This window comes from Schistocerca piceifrons, chromosome 1, assembly GCF_021461385.2.
Source record: "Schistocerca piceifrons isolate TAMUIC-IGC-003096 chromosome 1, iqSchPice1.1, whole genome shotgun sequence".
NCBI classification, from domain to species: Eukaryota; Metazoa; Arthropoda; class Insecta; order Orthoptera; family Acrididae; genus Schistocerca; species Schistocerca piceifrons.
The window spans coordinates 153,062,152-153,075,725 of record NC_060138.1 but is presented as its reverse complement, the minus strand read 5'-3'; the positions used below and the strand labels follow the sequence as shown (position 1 = coordinate 153,075,725).

At 39.3% G+C, this 13,574-nt stretch overlaps 1 protein-coding gene across 1 annotated transcript in view; it reads right to left on the bottom strand.

The window, feature by feature from the left end:
* Positions 1–13,574, bottom strand: part of LOC124803706 (protein dopey-1 homolog) — a 370,000-nt gene that overhangs the window by 282,679 nt on the left and 73,747 nt on the right. The window contains exon 11 of the mRNA XM_047264693.1: positions 7,319–8,402. Coding sequence (XP_047120649.1) covers positions 7,319–8,402 — 1,084 coding nt within the window. The remainder of the gene's footprint in view (positions 1–7,318; positions 8,403–13,574) is intronic.

The following is a 13,574-nucleotide window of genomic DNA, read 5'->3' as shown; positions in this document are numbered from 1 at the left end:
TACGCCCGTTTTTGTACCTGCTCACATGTAAAAAATGAAAAAACAAACTGTTACAACCATGACCAAACAAATACCAAAAAATACTGGTATTAGTTTTAACCAGCATGTTTTTCCCTTCTCTACTGTCAGGAGCAGCATTACAAGGCTGTGCACAGAAGAAAGGAGAGAACTACGGAGGTGTACTGAGGGATGTAAAGTGTGCGCAGTACTAGAGTAAGGAACAAGGGAGGGGATAGGCAAGTGGAATTGACAGGGACTAATGAAGGTTGAGGCCACAGGGTTATGGGAATGAAGGATGTGTTGTAGGGAGAGTTCCCATGTGCGCAATTCAGAAAAGCTGGTGTTAATCAGAAGCCTGTGAAGCAATCATTACAGTGAAACACATCGTTTTGGGCAGCATGTTCAGGAACTGGTGGTCCAGCTGTCTATTTGCTATTGTTTGACAGTGGTTATTCATGTGGACAGGCAGCTTCTTAGTTGTCATGCCCACTTAGAATGCAGTGCAGTGGCTGCAACTAAGTTGGCAGATCACTTGGCTGCTTTCACATATGGACTTGGCTTTGATGGGGTAAGTGATATCAGTGACAGAACTGGAGTAGGTAGTAGAGGGAGGATGTATGGCACAGGTCTTCCATCTACCGTATTTACTCGAATCTAAGCCGCACTCGAATCCAAGCCGCACCTGAAAAATGAGACTCGAAATAAAGGAAAAAATAATTTCCCGAATCTAAGCCGCAGCTGAAATGTGAGACTCGAAATTCAAGGGGAGAGAAAAGTTTTAGGCCGCACCTCCAAATCGAAACAAAGTTGGTCCATTGTAATATGAGACAGAATTCAGATCGAATGAATGACGATACAGCTGCAGTAGTTTGGTTCGAGCCGTAAGCTTAGCAGTTAAGCTTTACCAGGTAGCCATTGCTATGCATCAGGCGCTCCGTCCTTATTTATGCGCGTACCCTTCGTTTTTCATGTGCTTCGTCTGGTTTGAATTAATTGCTTATTTTTCTTTGATCTGATAATTGCCGTTCTCTTTGTTATAGGTGTTTTCATCACTCTAAGCTGAAAATGCATTACTGTACTGTGTCATGCATTGTTTGTCGCATTCCGATAATGAATGTTCACGACCTGTCGCTGCTCGCGGCATGGTTTGCTTTTGTGCGTGCTACCGCCGCTTACAATTAAAAAAAAAAAAAAAGAGAGAGAGAGAGAGAGAGAGAGAGAGAGAGAGAGAGAGAGAGAGAGAGAGAGTAATTGTCTCAGTAGCGAAACAATGGCAAGAGACTGCTATTTGTTGTTATTTACACTGCTGCTTTCTTTGATAATGATCAACAAGAACCAAATAATAAACTGCGTATGATAGAAGATGTTCTGAACAAGAGTTTAGCGAAAATTTTTCTCCATTTGAAAATCTTTGCAGACGCCTCTTTAGTACATTATTTTCTGCACAGAAATTAGAGTCCTCTTAGATTTAAAAATCTAGTCAATTGCCGTGCTTCATTTCTGACTGTATCACTATTAGGCATAAGAATAATACGAATATGAACATGACATATGTGTATACTTCCGCGTTTGTGTTGTCTCGCTCTAGTTTCGTAGTTTATTAGGCAGACAGGATTTAAATGAGATAGCAGCAAACTCGAAAGAATACATGGCAAAATGTTTATATTCGTATTATTCTTATGGTGAAGAGAATACTGCATGTAATTCAGAATTCACAAAAGTTCCCATTAGCAACCATCTCTTCTCACAGGTAGAAAAAAAAATCAGAACGTAGAATTGGCCATACTGACAAACATCGCAAACGGTCTTGCCAGTCGGATTTTCGCAGTACATTGAAAAGCTGCTACGTTCGAAGATGAACAATATGGAGTTTGTTTTTTCTTCGTTGGATAATGTATGAAAATGCAGTGGTCGAAATTTGGGGCGGAGAAAAAAGCTCGTCTTCCACTTTTTTTTTTTTAATTTATTTACTGACGCAGAGGTTTTGGCACCAGTATTTGTCTTTGTGCCTGTAAAGCATGCCTGTGTAGCGCTACATATATTCGACGGCAGAAGTTAGTTGTGGCGGCACCTACCAACATATTTCAGAACTTCCGCTTACTTTGCACTCGATTCTAAGCCTCAGGCGGTTTTTTGGATTACAAAAACCGGAAAAAAAGTGCGGCTTACATTTGAGTAAATACGGTAGGTCTATTGCAGGGATATGGGCCAAGACGTAACGGGTTGGGAGCAGAGTGGAGTAGGGATAGATAGGGATATTGTGCAAGTTGTGTGGGTGGCAGAATCCCACTGTGGGAGGGGTGGGAAGGATAGTGTGGAGGATATTTTTCATTTCAGGGTAGGAAGAGAGATAGTCAACACTGTTGCAGAGAATGTGATTAAACTAATCCAGTCTTGTGTGGTACTGAGTTACAAGAGGAGCGCTTCTTTGTGGCCAGACAGTGTATATGTGGGGGATGGTATGGGACTGGTGAAGCAAGGTAAAGGAGATTTGTTGCTGGATAAGTCTGGGAGGGTAATTTCAGTCTCTGAAGGCTTCAATGAGATCCTTGGAGCATTTGGAGAGGAGTTCTCATCACTACAGACGTCCACATGTGACTAGGTCATGTGGAAGGGAGAATAGCAATCTATCCTTTCCATATTTTTGTTACACTATCAAGATTTATATACACATGAAGCATGATGCAACAGAATGAATATAGCTGAGGTCTCATAGGTTCAGACTAAAGAGAGGTATCATACACAAGGACACTACGTATTGTCAGGCTGCAGGAAGAACATCCCTGACACTTCACACACATGTAGCTCACTGTCTGGAGGGGACACTTTAGCGACAAACCAAGCTCTGGAATTAATTAATGTTGCTATGGTGACAGTCCCACATTGCTACCTTACAACTCACAGTCATGCATGGTGGCTCTCAGTGGCTGCAAAGTGTCTGTCCTGTACTTACCGTCTGTCACGAATTGAGTAACCAATTTGGTTCACATTATCATGTGCTCTAAGACGTCTTTCTCGTAATTTCATATGGATGTGATATGGTCTCTTTCTCAGGCTGCAGGAAAGTAGGCACGGGTGTTATCTTACAGTGTCAATCTTGTGAGCTCATATATATATAATGTTACCTTTAGGACGAAAGGGATAACAGTGAGCATGTTATATCGTTGCTGAACATCACTGAATGAGTTGCTGCAGCTCTGAAAATTGGAACGACCTCTGTAAAGGAAATACTGAGGTGTGCTGGAGATCTACAGGAACCAACCGCTGCTCTTTCGACTCCAGGAAAAACTAGCGTTTGTGCTACTAAAATGACGGAACTCGATAAGTTTCAAAAGGACGCTATTTGGCGAAATACATATGACTATTACACATGAAAAGAAAGTCCGCCTAAAGGAAGCTGTTTCTCTCACTATGAAATAGTGAACTGTTTTTCAGAGGAAAAACCAGCCTTTCAGCGGTACTAAAGAAGACAGGGTTCTGATGAAAAACATTTTCTGGAAGAAGAGTTCTGGTTGAACAGGAGGATACCATTGTCTGAAGATGCCATTTTTTGAGGTTAGTATCTAACTACAAATCAAACAAAATCAATTGGTTGTACAAAATGTGAGTAAATGCTGATCATTTCAGATCAGCTGTATGGACTGACGATACTGCATGAGGGTGGAAAAGGCAGCGGCTCATTCTTTTACATGCTAGAGCAATCAGTGAGTTTACTGCAAAGGCTTTGTCGTTATTTGCATCAAAGAAATCTGAGAACTACCATGAAGAAATGATGGCAACTAAATTTGAAGAGTAGTTCATACACTCTTTGATTCCACACATAGAAAAGAACTCCACTACAATATTCAATTATGCACAATCCTATTGTTGTTGTGGTCTTCAGTCCTGAGACTGGTTTGGTGCAGCTCTCCATGCTACTCTATCCTGTGCAAGCTTCTTCATCTCCCAGTACCTACTGCAACCTACATCCTTCTGAATCTGTTTAGTGTATTCATCTCTTGGTCTCCCTCTACGATTTTTACCCTCCACGCTGCCCTCCAATACTAAATTGGTGATCCCTCGATGTCTCAGAACATGTCCTACCTACATGGCTACACTCCATACATATACCTTCAGAAAAGGACTTCCTGACATTTAAATCAATACTCGATGTTAACAAATTTCTCTTCTTAAGAAACGCTTTCCTTGCCATTCCCAGTCTACATTTTATATCCTCTCTACTTCGACCATCATCAGTTATTTTGCTCCTCAAATAGCAAAACTCCTTTACTACTTTAAGTGTGTCATTTCAATTCCCTCAGCATCACCCGACTTAATTCGACTACATTTCATTATCCTCGTCTTGCTTTTGTTGATGTTCATCTTATACCCTCCTTTCAAGACACTGTCCATTCCATTCAACTGCTCTTCCAAGTCCTTTGCTGTCTCTGACAGAATTACAATGTCATCGGCGAACCTCAAAGTTTATATTTCTTCTCCATGGATTTTAATACCTACTCCGAACTTTTCTTTTGTTTCCTTTATTGCTTGCTCAATATACAGATTGAATAACATCAGGGAGAGGCTACAACCCTGTCTCACTCCCTTCCCAACCGCTGCTTCCCTTTCATGCCCCTCGACTCTTACAACTGCCATCTGATTTCTGTACAAATTGTAAATAGCCTTTCGCTCTTTGTATTTTACCCCTGCCACCTTCAGAATTTGAAAGAGAGTATTCCAGTCAACATTGTCAAAAGCTTTCTCGAAGTCTACAAATGCTAGAAACATAGGTTTGCCTTTCCTTAATCTTTCTTCTAAGATAAGTCGTAGGGTCAGTATTGCCTCATGTGTTCCAACATTTCTACGGAACCCAAACTGATCGTCCCCGAGGTCGGCTTCTATCAGTTTTTCCATTCGTCTGTAAAGAATTCGCGTTAGTATTTTGCAGCTGTGATTTATTAAACTGATAGTACTGTAATTTTTACATCTGTCAACACCTGCTTTCTTTGGGATTGGGATTATTATATTCTTCTTGAAGTCTGAGGGTATTTCGCCTGTCTCATACATCTTGCTCACCAGATGGTAGAGTTTTGTCAGGACTGGCTCTCCCAAGGTTGTCAGTAGTTCTAATGGAATGCTGTCAACTCCGGGGCCTTGTTTCAACTCAGGTCTTTCAGTGCTCTGTCAAACTCTTCACGCAATATCATATCTCCCATTTCATCTTCGTCTACATCCTCTTCCATTTCCATAATATTGTCCTCAAGTACATCGCCCTTGTATAGGCCCTCTATATACTCCTTCCACCTTTCTGCTTTCCCTCCTTTGCTTAGAACTGGGTTTCCATCAAAGCTCTTGATATTCATGCAAGTGGTTCTCCAAAGGTCTCTAATTTTCCTGTAGGCAGTATCTATCTAACCCCTAGTGAGATAAGCCTCTACATCCTTACATTGGTCCTCTAGCCATCCCTGCTTAGCCATTTTGCACTTCCTGTCCATCTCATTTTTGAGACATTTGTATTCCTTTTTGCCTGCTTCATTTAGTGCATTTTTATATTTTCTCCTTTCATCAATTAAATTCAATATTTCTTCTGTTACCCAAGGATTTCTACTAGCCCTCGTCTTTTTACCTACTTGATCCTCTGCTGCCTTCACTACTTCATCCCTTAAAGCTACCCATTCTTCTTCTACTGTATTTCTTTCCCCCATTCCTGTCAATTGTTCCCTAATGCTCTCCCTGAAACTCTGTACAATCTCTGGTTCTTTCAGTTTATCCAGGTCCCATCTCCTTAAATTCCCACCTTTTTGCAGTTTCTTCAGTTTTAATCTACAGTTCATAACCAATAGATTGTGGTCAGAGTCCACATCTGCCTCTGGAAATGTCTTACAATTTAAAACCTGATTCCTAAATCTCTGTTTTACCAGTATATAATCTATCTGATACCTTTTAGTATCTACAGGGTTCTTCCATGTATACAACCTTCCTTTATGATTCTTAAACAATACTACAATACTAATCTTAATTAAATACAGCCCCTCCATGAAGCAGCAGGAAGAGTGAACATAGCAAACCAGCTAGAGAAGAATGGCACATATTCATTTGATAGGGAAATGAGAAAAGCAAAATCATGAAAGAGCATAAATCACTTAATATCATTTATGATAGTGACAAAATTCCAGAAGAAAATGGCCAGATAGTGTTGCACCTTCTACGATATCATTGCCATTTCAGTGCAATAGAACTTATCTGGGCTCAGTTGAAATCATGTTTTGCAGATAGAAATAATAGTAATAAATTACGACACATCAAATTTTTTGTGCGTGAGGTATTGGGCAGTATTAGTCCCAGAAAGTGGAACAATGCTGTCACAGATAGGTGGCACATCTTAGAACAGATATTGCAACGAGAAGGTGCACTGAAACAAGGAGTGGAAGAGTCAATAATAACAAGAGAATATGATTGCAGCAGCAGCAGTAACAGCAGTGGCAGCAGCAACAGCAGGGAAGATGGCGACAGTGACATAGGAGATATGGCTAAGAGTGACATAGGAGATATGGCTAAGAGTGAACATACTGAAGACTGTGGAGTCCGCTTTCTTCCATAAGATGCAGGTAAGAGGTGCACCTATGCATTAAAATGTGTATTTAAATACTGAAACATTGTAATCTTTATCTCAACATACATTTCTAAACCTTTTCTTTTTAACTGTGATGAGAGTATGTTTTGATCCCTCAAGGCTATAAGAGTTTTTTCAAGCTTCAGCAGTAGGACATCACAACAGCTCTAAAATTTTCTGGTGTGATATTCATAGTTAGGCTACCGACACATCGTAACAACAAACAGCTGCATAGTACCATTGGCAACGCAATCGCTGGTTGTCAATGACATTCTTTCAGTGGTTCAACTGCAGTTCATCTTGTCTGTAAACTTCACACATTTACTGAGTGACAGGTATCACTGCAACTCTCTTACGTAGTTGGTTCAAATGGATCTGAGCACTATGGGACTTAACTTCTGTGGTCATCAGTCCCCTAGAACTTAGAACTACTTAAACCTAACTAACCTAAGGACATCACACAGATCCATGCCCGAGGCAGGATTTAAACCTGCGACCGTAGCAGTCGCACGGTTCCGGACTGAGCGCCTTAACCGCGAGACCACCGCGGCCGGCTCTTATGTAGATCAAATATCAACTAATCGTCAATATTTTACAACAGCTGTTTATGTTCAACACAAAAACTATTACTTTGAACATACAGATGAACTATAGCGATTGCCTCAAACAATTGAGGCTGTACATGTATTAGCAAAATCAACTGAAGTAAAAAGCACAGTATTTTACCTGTTGGCTCGTCTATCGGTGTTTCTGGAAGACAGTAAGTGGGAAATGTGGACAGTTCCACCAAGAGATTGCATGATACTTTTACAGGTGATTCCCACTCTTGGGCATTAGACTTGCAAAAGTATATTTTCCTTCTATTGTCATTTTTTCCTGATAGAGTAGAATAGTTATGTTTTTCCAGCTCTGTAATTTCTTCGCAGAACTGACAACTGTGATCATTGCTTTCCAAACACCTATTCAAAATACATATAAGCTTTTCAGTCCTTTCATCATCTGTTTCTTGTGGATGAATAATAAGTTGTTTGAAGAGAGAATCCACATCACAGCCCATTAACCGTTTATTACACATAAACTTCACATAGAATATTTTATACTGTTTTAAGCACTCTTCAAGCAATGACTGCTGTTTTGAGGGCAATAAAGGAGGTTCACACGACTCTTCTGAAACTGACTGACTAGTTATATCAGTTTCACTTCCCACCAAACTAGTTTCAGTATCTGTTAGCTGCGCTGCACTTCCGTAAGACAGATTGGGACTGAGTTTTCCTGAACTACTAATACTAATGTTCAGATGTCCATTGGCTGTAACTTCAGCAGCAGATTCATCAACTGTCCTTTCTTCACATAAATTTTCTTGAGAATTGGAACTCACTGTTACTACAACAGGACTAATTTCATCAATGACTTCATTTTTCTCACCAGACTGTTTCAAGCGAAACTTTGATTTCTTGTTTTTGTTTGAACCCTTACCACTGGATCTTGATTTTTTGCTTTTATCAGTAATATCTGGTAAAGACTTGCTGTACTCTATGGGGCTACATACTTGGTTAATGGTTGTGTCTATCTGATCACTTGCTGATTTCCCATTTAGTGAACTAACCGCTACCACTGAGGGCTGCACTTTTGAAAGTATTTTTGCACACAGTTGGAGAGAACGTGCTATATCTTCTGCTGAGAGATTATCACAATGCTCTGTTAACTTGCAAATAATGTGAAGAAAGAGTCCTGGTAAATGCTCACTCGTGGTGTCCATATATGCCTCCAGAGATACAGCATCCAGAAGGAATTCTGCAAGTGTACATACCTATAAAAACAAAAACAATATATCAGTTTCTTGAAACTATGGAAACTAATGGTCAAATTAATCAAACAACACATTACTTATAATACAGATTCAAAAGAATCTATGTTTATTAAACCTACAATATTCCTTTATGTAAGTACATTTGCAGATGACAAAATTTCTTTTCCAGTTAATTTTGCACTTTTAGCATCACGACACTGTGATTTATGTTAAAATGCGAATATCAAAACATCAGTCTATTATACCATCATTGAAATAGAAGGATTTGGATAAATTATGATAAAATACAAACAAATTCATATGCAAAAATGACATGTTTACTTTTATTTCTTTATTCTTCAGTGCCGAGTTTTTATTAGAAATGGATGCATCCATTTACGTTAATGCTTAACAAGTTTACAAAGGGGTATATTTGAAACCCAAGCTGTACCAGTACTGTCAAACGTTCTTCATGGGTTGAAGTTGAAAAAACTGTGAATATTTATTTATTTTTATTTACACATCAAGTTCTGTAGGACCAAACTGAGGAGCAAATATCCAAGGTCATTGAACATGTCAGTACATGAAATTACAACATAAAAGTAATAACAAATTAAAATTAAATGTTTATGAACCCAAAAAAAGTCAATCTATAAGTTTAAGTAAATGCAATCCACAATACAACAAGAATCAGCTTAATTTTTCAAGGAACTCCTCGACAGAATAGAAGGAATGACCCATGAGGGAACTCTTCAGTTTCGATTTGAAGGCACATGGCTTACTGCTAAGATTTTTGAACTCAAATTGTAGCTTATTGAAAATGGATGCAGCAGTATATTGCACACCTTTCTGCACAAGAGTTAAGGAAGTCCAATCCAAATGCAGGTTTTATTTCTGCGAGTATTAACTGAGTGAAAGCTGCTTATTCTTGGGAATAAGCTAATATTGTTAACAAGAAATGACAGTAAGGAATAGATATACTGAGGGGCCAATGTCGAAATACCCAGATTCGTGAACAGGGGTCAAGAAGAGGTTCGTGAACTTACACCACTTATTGCCCAAACTGCCTGTTTCTGAGCCAAAAATATCCTTTTATAAGAGTTACCCCAAAATATAATACCATATGACATAAGCGAATTAAAATAAGCAAAGTAGACTAATTTTCGTGTCGTACGATCACTCACTTCAGATACCGTTCGAATAGTAAAAATGGCAGCATTAAGTCTTTGAACAAGATCCTGAACATGGGCTTTCCACTACAGTTTACTATCTATCTGAACACCTAGAAATTTGAACTGTTCAGTTTCACTAATTATATGCTTGTTCTGTGAAATTAAAATGTCAGGTTTTGTTGAATTGTGTGTTACAAACCATAAAGACTGAGTCTTACTGTTATTTAGCATTAGTTTTGTGGTGTCACCGGCAGACACCACACTTGCTAGGTGGTAGCCTTTAAATCGGCCGCGGTCCATTAGTATACGCCGGACCCGCGTGTCGCCACTGTCAGTGATAGCAGACCAAGCGCCACCACACGGCAGGTCTAGAGAGACATACTAGCACTCGCCCCAGTTGTACAGCCGACGTTGCTAGCCATGGTTCACTGACAAATACGCTCTCATTTGCCCAGACGATAGTTAGCATAGCCTTCAGCTACATTTGCTATGACCTAGCAAGGTGCCGTATTCAATTGCTAATTAATATTATGAAGCATGTATCATCAAGAGCGATGTTCTACAATTATGGATTAAAGTTAAGTATTCCAGAAGCTACGTACTTTTCTTTATAGCATTCATTACGTATCCTGTTTCAGACCTCACGCCAGCCTGCGTGAGTTTAAGCGCGTGCCTTTCGGCTTCCTCTCATTGTGTCTAGGCTGTCTTGTCTAGACACAACAAGTTTATTTTCTACAAGCCATGAACTTTGGTCATGAACTGCACTATTTGAAACCTAGTCAATGTTGCACACAACATCCTTTACTACCAAGCTAATGTCATCAGCAAACAGAAATATTTTAGAGTTACCCATAATACTAGAGGGCATATCATTTATATAAATAAGGAACAGGAGTGCACCGAACACTGATCACTGGGGCATCCCTCACTTGACCGTGCCCCACTCAGACCCCACCATCACAGCCATTCTCAACATTGTGAATAAGGAACTTCTGCTGTCTGTGGCTAAAGTAAGAAGTGAACCAATTGGGAGCTACTCCCCATATTTCATAATGGTCCAACTTCAGGAGCAATATTTTGTGATAAACACAATCAAACCCCTTAGTGAAACCAAAAACATGCCTAGCATTCGAAACCTTTTATTTAACCCACCCAGTACCTCATAGAGAAAAGAGAATATAGCATTTTCAGTTATTAAACGACTTCTAAAAGGCCAACTGTACATTTGATAGCAAATTGTGGGATATAAAATAATCAACTGTCCTTATATATACAGCTTTTTCAATAATTTTAGGAAACACTGATGGCATAGAAATAGGTCTAAAATTGTCTACATTATCCCTTTATCCCTTTTTGTAAAGCAGCTTTATTACTGAGTACTTTAATCGTACAGGAAACTGACCATTCCTAAAAGGAAAATTACAAATATGGCTAAGTACAAGGCTAACTTGTGCAGCACAGTACTTTAATATTCTGCTAGGCACTCCATCATAACCATGAGAGTCCTTAGTCTTCAATGATTTAATTATTGACTCAATCTCCCCCTTGTCTGTATCACAGAGGACTATTTCAGCCATTAATCTTGAAAAGGCATCTGCCAAGAGAGTTATATGATTCCCTGTAGAAACTGAATTTTTGCTTAATTCACCAACAACACTGAGAAAATGATTGTTAAATACTGTACATATATCTGATTTATCAGTAACAGAAATATTTTTACTATGAATTGACGTTATATAGTCGACCTTGTGCTGCTGACGAGGCACTTTCTCCACAACTGACCACATGGTTTTAATTTTATCCTGCAAATTAGCTATTCTATTTGCATACCACATACTCTTTGCCTTCCTAATGACATTTTTAAGCACCTTACAATACTATTTGTAATGGGCTACTGTAGCTTGAATGTGACTACTTCTAACATTCTGATATAATTCCCTCTTTGTTCTACATGATATCCTTATCCCACTAGTCAGCCACCCGAGCTGCCTATTACTGCTAGTACCCCGTTTAGAACATTCTAATGGAAATCAACTCTCAAAGAGCATGAGAAATGTGTTAAGGAAAGCATTATATTTATCATCTATGTTATTGGCACTATAAACATCGTGCCACTCTTGTTCCTTGACATGGTTTAAAAAACTCTCTATTGCTGTTGCATTAACTTGTAATTACATGTGACATCTGTTTGAGTACAAAAAACTTCTAGTGTTAAAACTTGTGAATCATGGTCTGACAAGCCATTCACCCTTTTAGTAACAGAATGCCCATCTAGTAATGAAGAATGAATATAAATATTGTCTATGGCTGTGCTACTGTTCCCCTGCACCCTATTTGGAAAAAAAAAACACAGCCTGCATCAGATCATATGAATTTAGGGGATCTACCAACATCCTTTTTCTTGCACCATCATATACAAAATTAATATTGAAGTCACCACATATAACTAATTTCTGGTACTTTCTAAAAAGTGAATTAAGAACCCTCTCTAGCTTGAGCAGAAACACTCTGAAGTCAGAATTAGGGCACCTACAAACAACAACCGTTAGAAGTTTAGTTTCACTAAATTCACCTGCCCCTGCACAACATTCAAATACCTGTTTAGTGCAGTGCTGTGATACGCCTATGGATTCAATGCAATACTGTTTTTTTACGTACATAGCCACTACCTCACCCCGAAAGGAACTCCTTGAAAAACAGGCAGCTAATCTGTATCCTGGTAAAGGAAGCCTCTGAATTGTCAAATTATTTAAGCGGTGCTCTGACATACCAATAATTTCAAGCCAACATCTATAAGCAGTTCACTAACATTATCTCTAATACCTCTTATATTTTGATGAAATATACTAATTCCTTCTCTACTTGGAAACATTACATCCTCTGAAGGTGAGCCCTTAGATAGAGGGACTTCCTTTAAGCAGGTATACCTATCAGCTGACTCCAATTAAAAAAGAAGGGTGCAACTCTAACACCAATTAATACAGGAAATTTTCCATGAGTGATTCCACCACTACCAACTACACTGTCACCTATACACTTTGCCAGCCTCCCCTTTCCATACCTCTTGAGGTGCAGGCCATGCCTAGTGAAACCCGATCTACTGACAGACCCAACTGGCACCACACACACAAGCACAAGCTTTTGGAAAAGGAACTAATTCTTGTAACTCTGATAGTACGCTGCTTCTAAGCAAGCATGATTTTTCATTTTGCACCTACTACTGAAATTGTTGAGCATTTCCTTAGCCATATTATAATGTTCTGAAAATACCATTGTAATCCCACCTGACATACCAATGGATCAAACGATATAATTATGAATACATCCACAGAGTCCGGTAAGTGTGGCGCAAAAGAAACATCTGCTGCCACCTGGTCAAAACAAAACAATTGCAATACATTTAAGGGTGGCTGCAGACTGCCCTGTCACTTGTCAACGAGCCAATGCCCATTCTGACAACTGATGACGACCCTGCGGTAATTGGTTTATTCCTGGACTGTGGTTTGAGCTTCATTGTTATCTTCTGACAATATTGGCTAGCTCACTGATTTACATATATACTTAATATGGGACTATCTTTGTTCATCATTTAATTGACTGCTGTCTTTTCAGTGAATTAACTGACGACATATGGGAGCACAGAGAGCGCAATCTGCATCTCAGCATTTCCCAACCAAACCTACAAACAGTGTCCTTCAGAAATGACGTGTGAGTTATTCAACAATGATTCAGAGTACTGTTTCAACCATGAAGTCAGAAATCTTTTGTTCTGTGTATTTCCAGAAGAGTCAGATGCTATTAGTTTTTGTGGAATCATTCAGTACTGAAACCACATGTGCATGTTTACATGCTGGAAGCAACCATGTGACTGTACCAGCAATATGTGGCCGGCTGCAAGACACAGTCTTCTCAGCCAACACAGCCAGTGCTGCCACAGATCCGACTTAAAGAACACTGCATGTTGCATCTGTCAGTTCAGTTAGTTATGACTGTCGAGCCTAATCGTTGTGCCTTGACACTC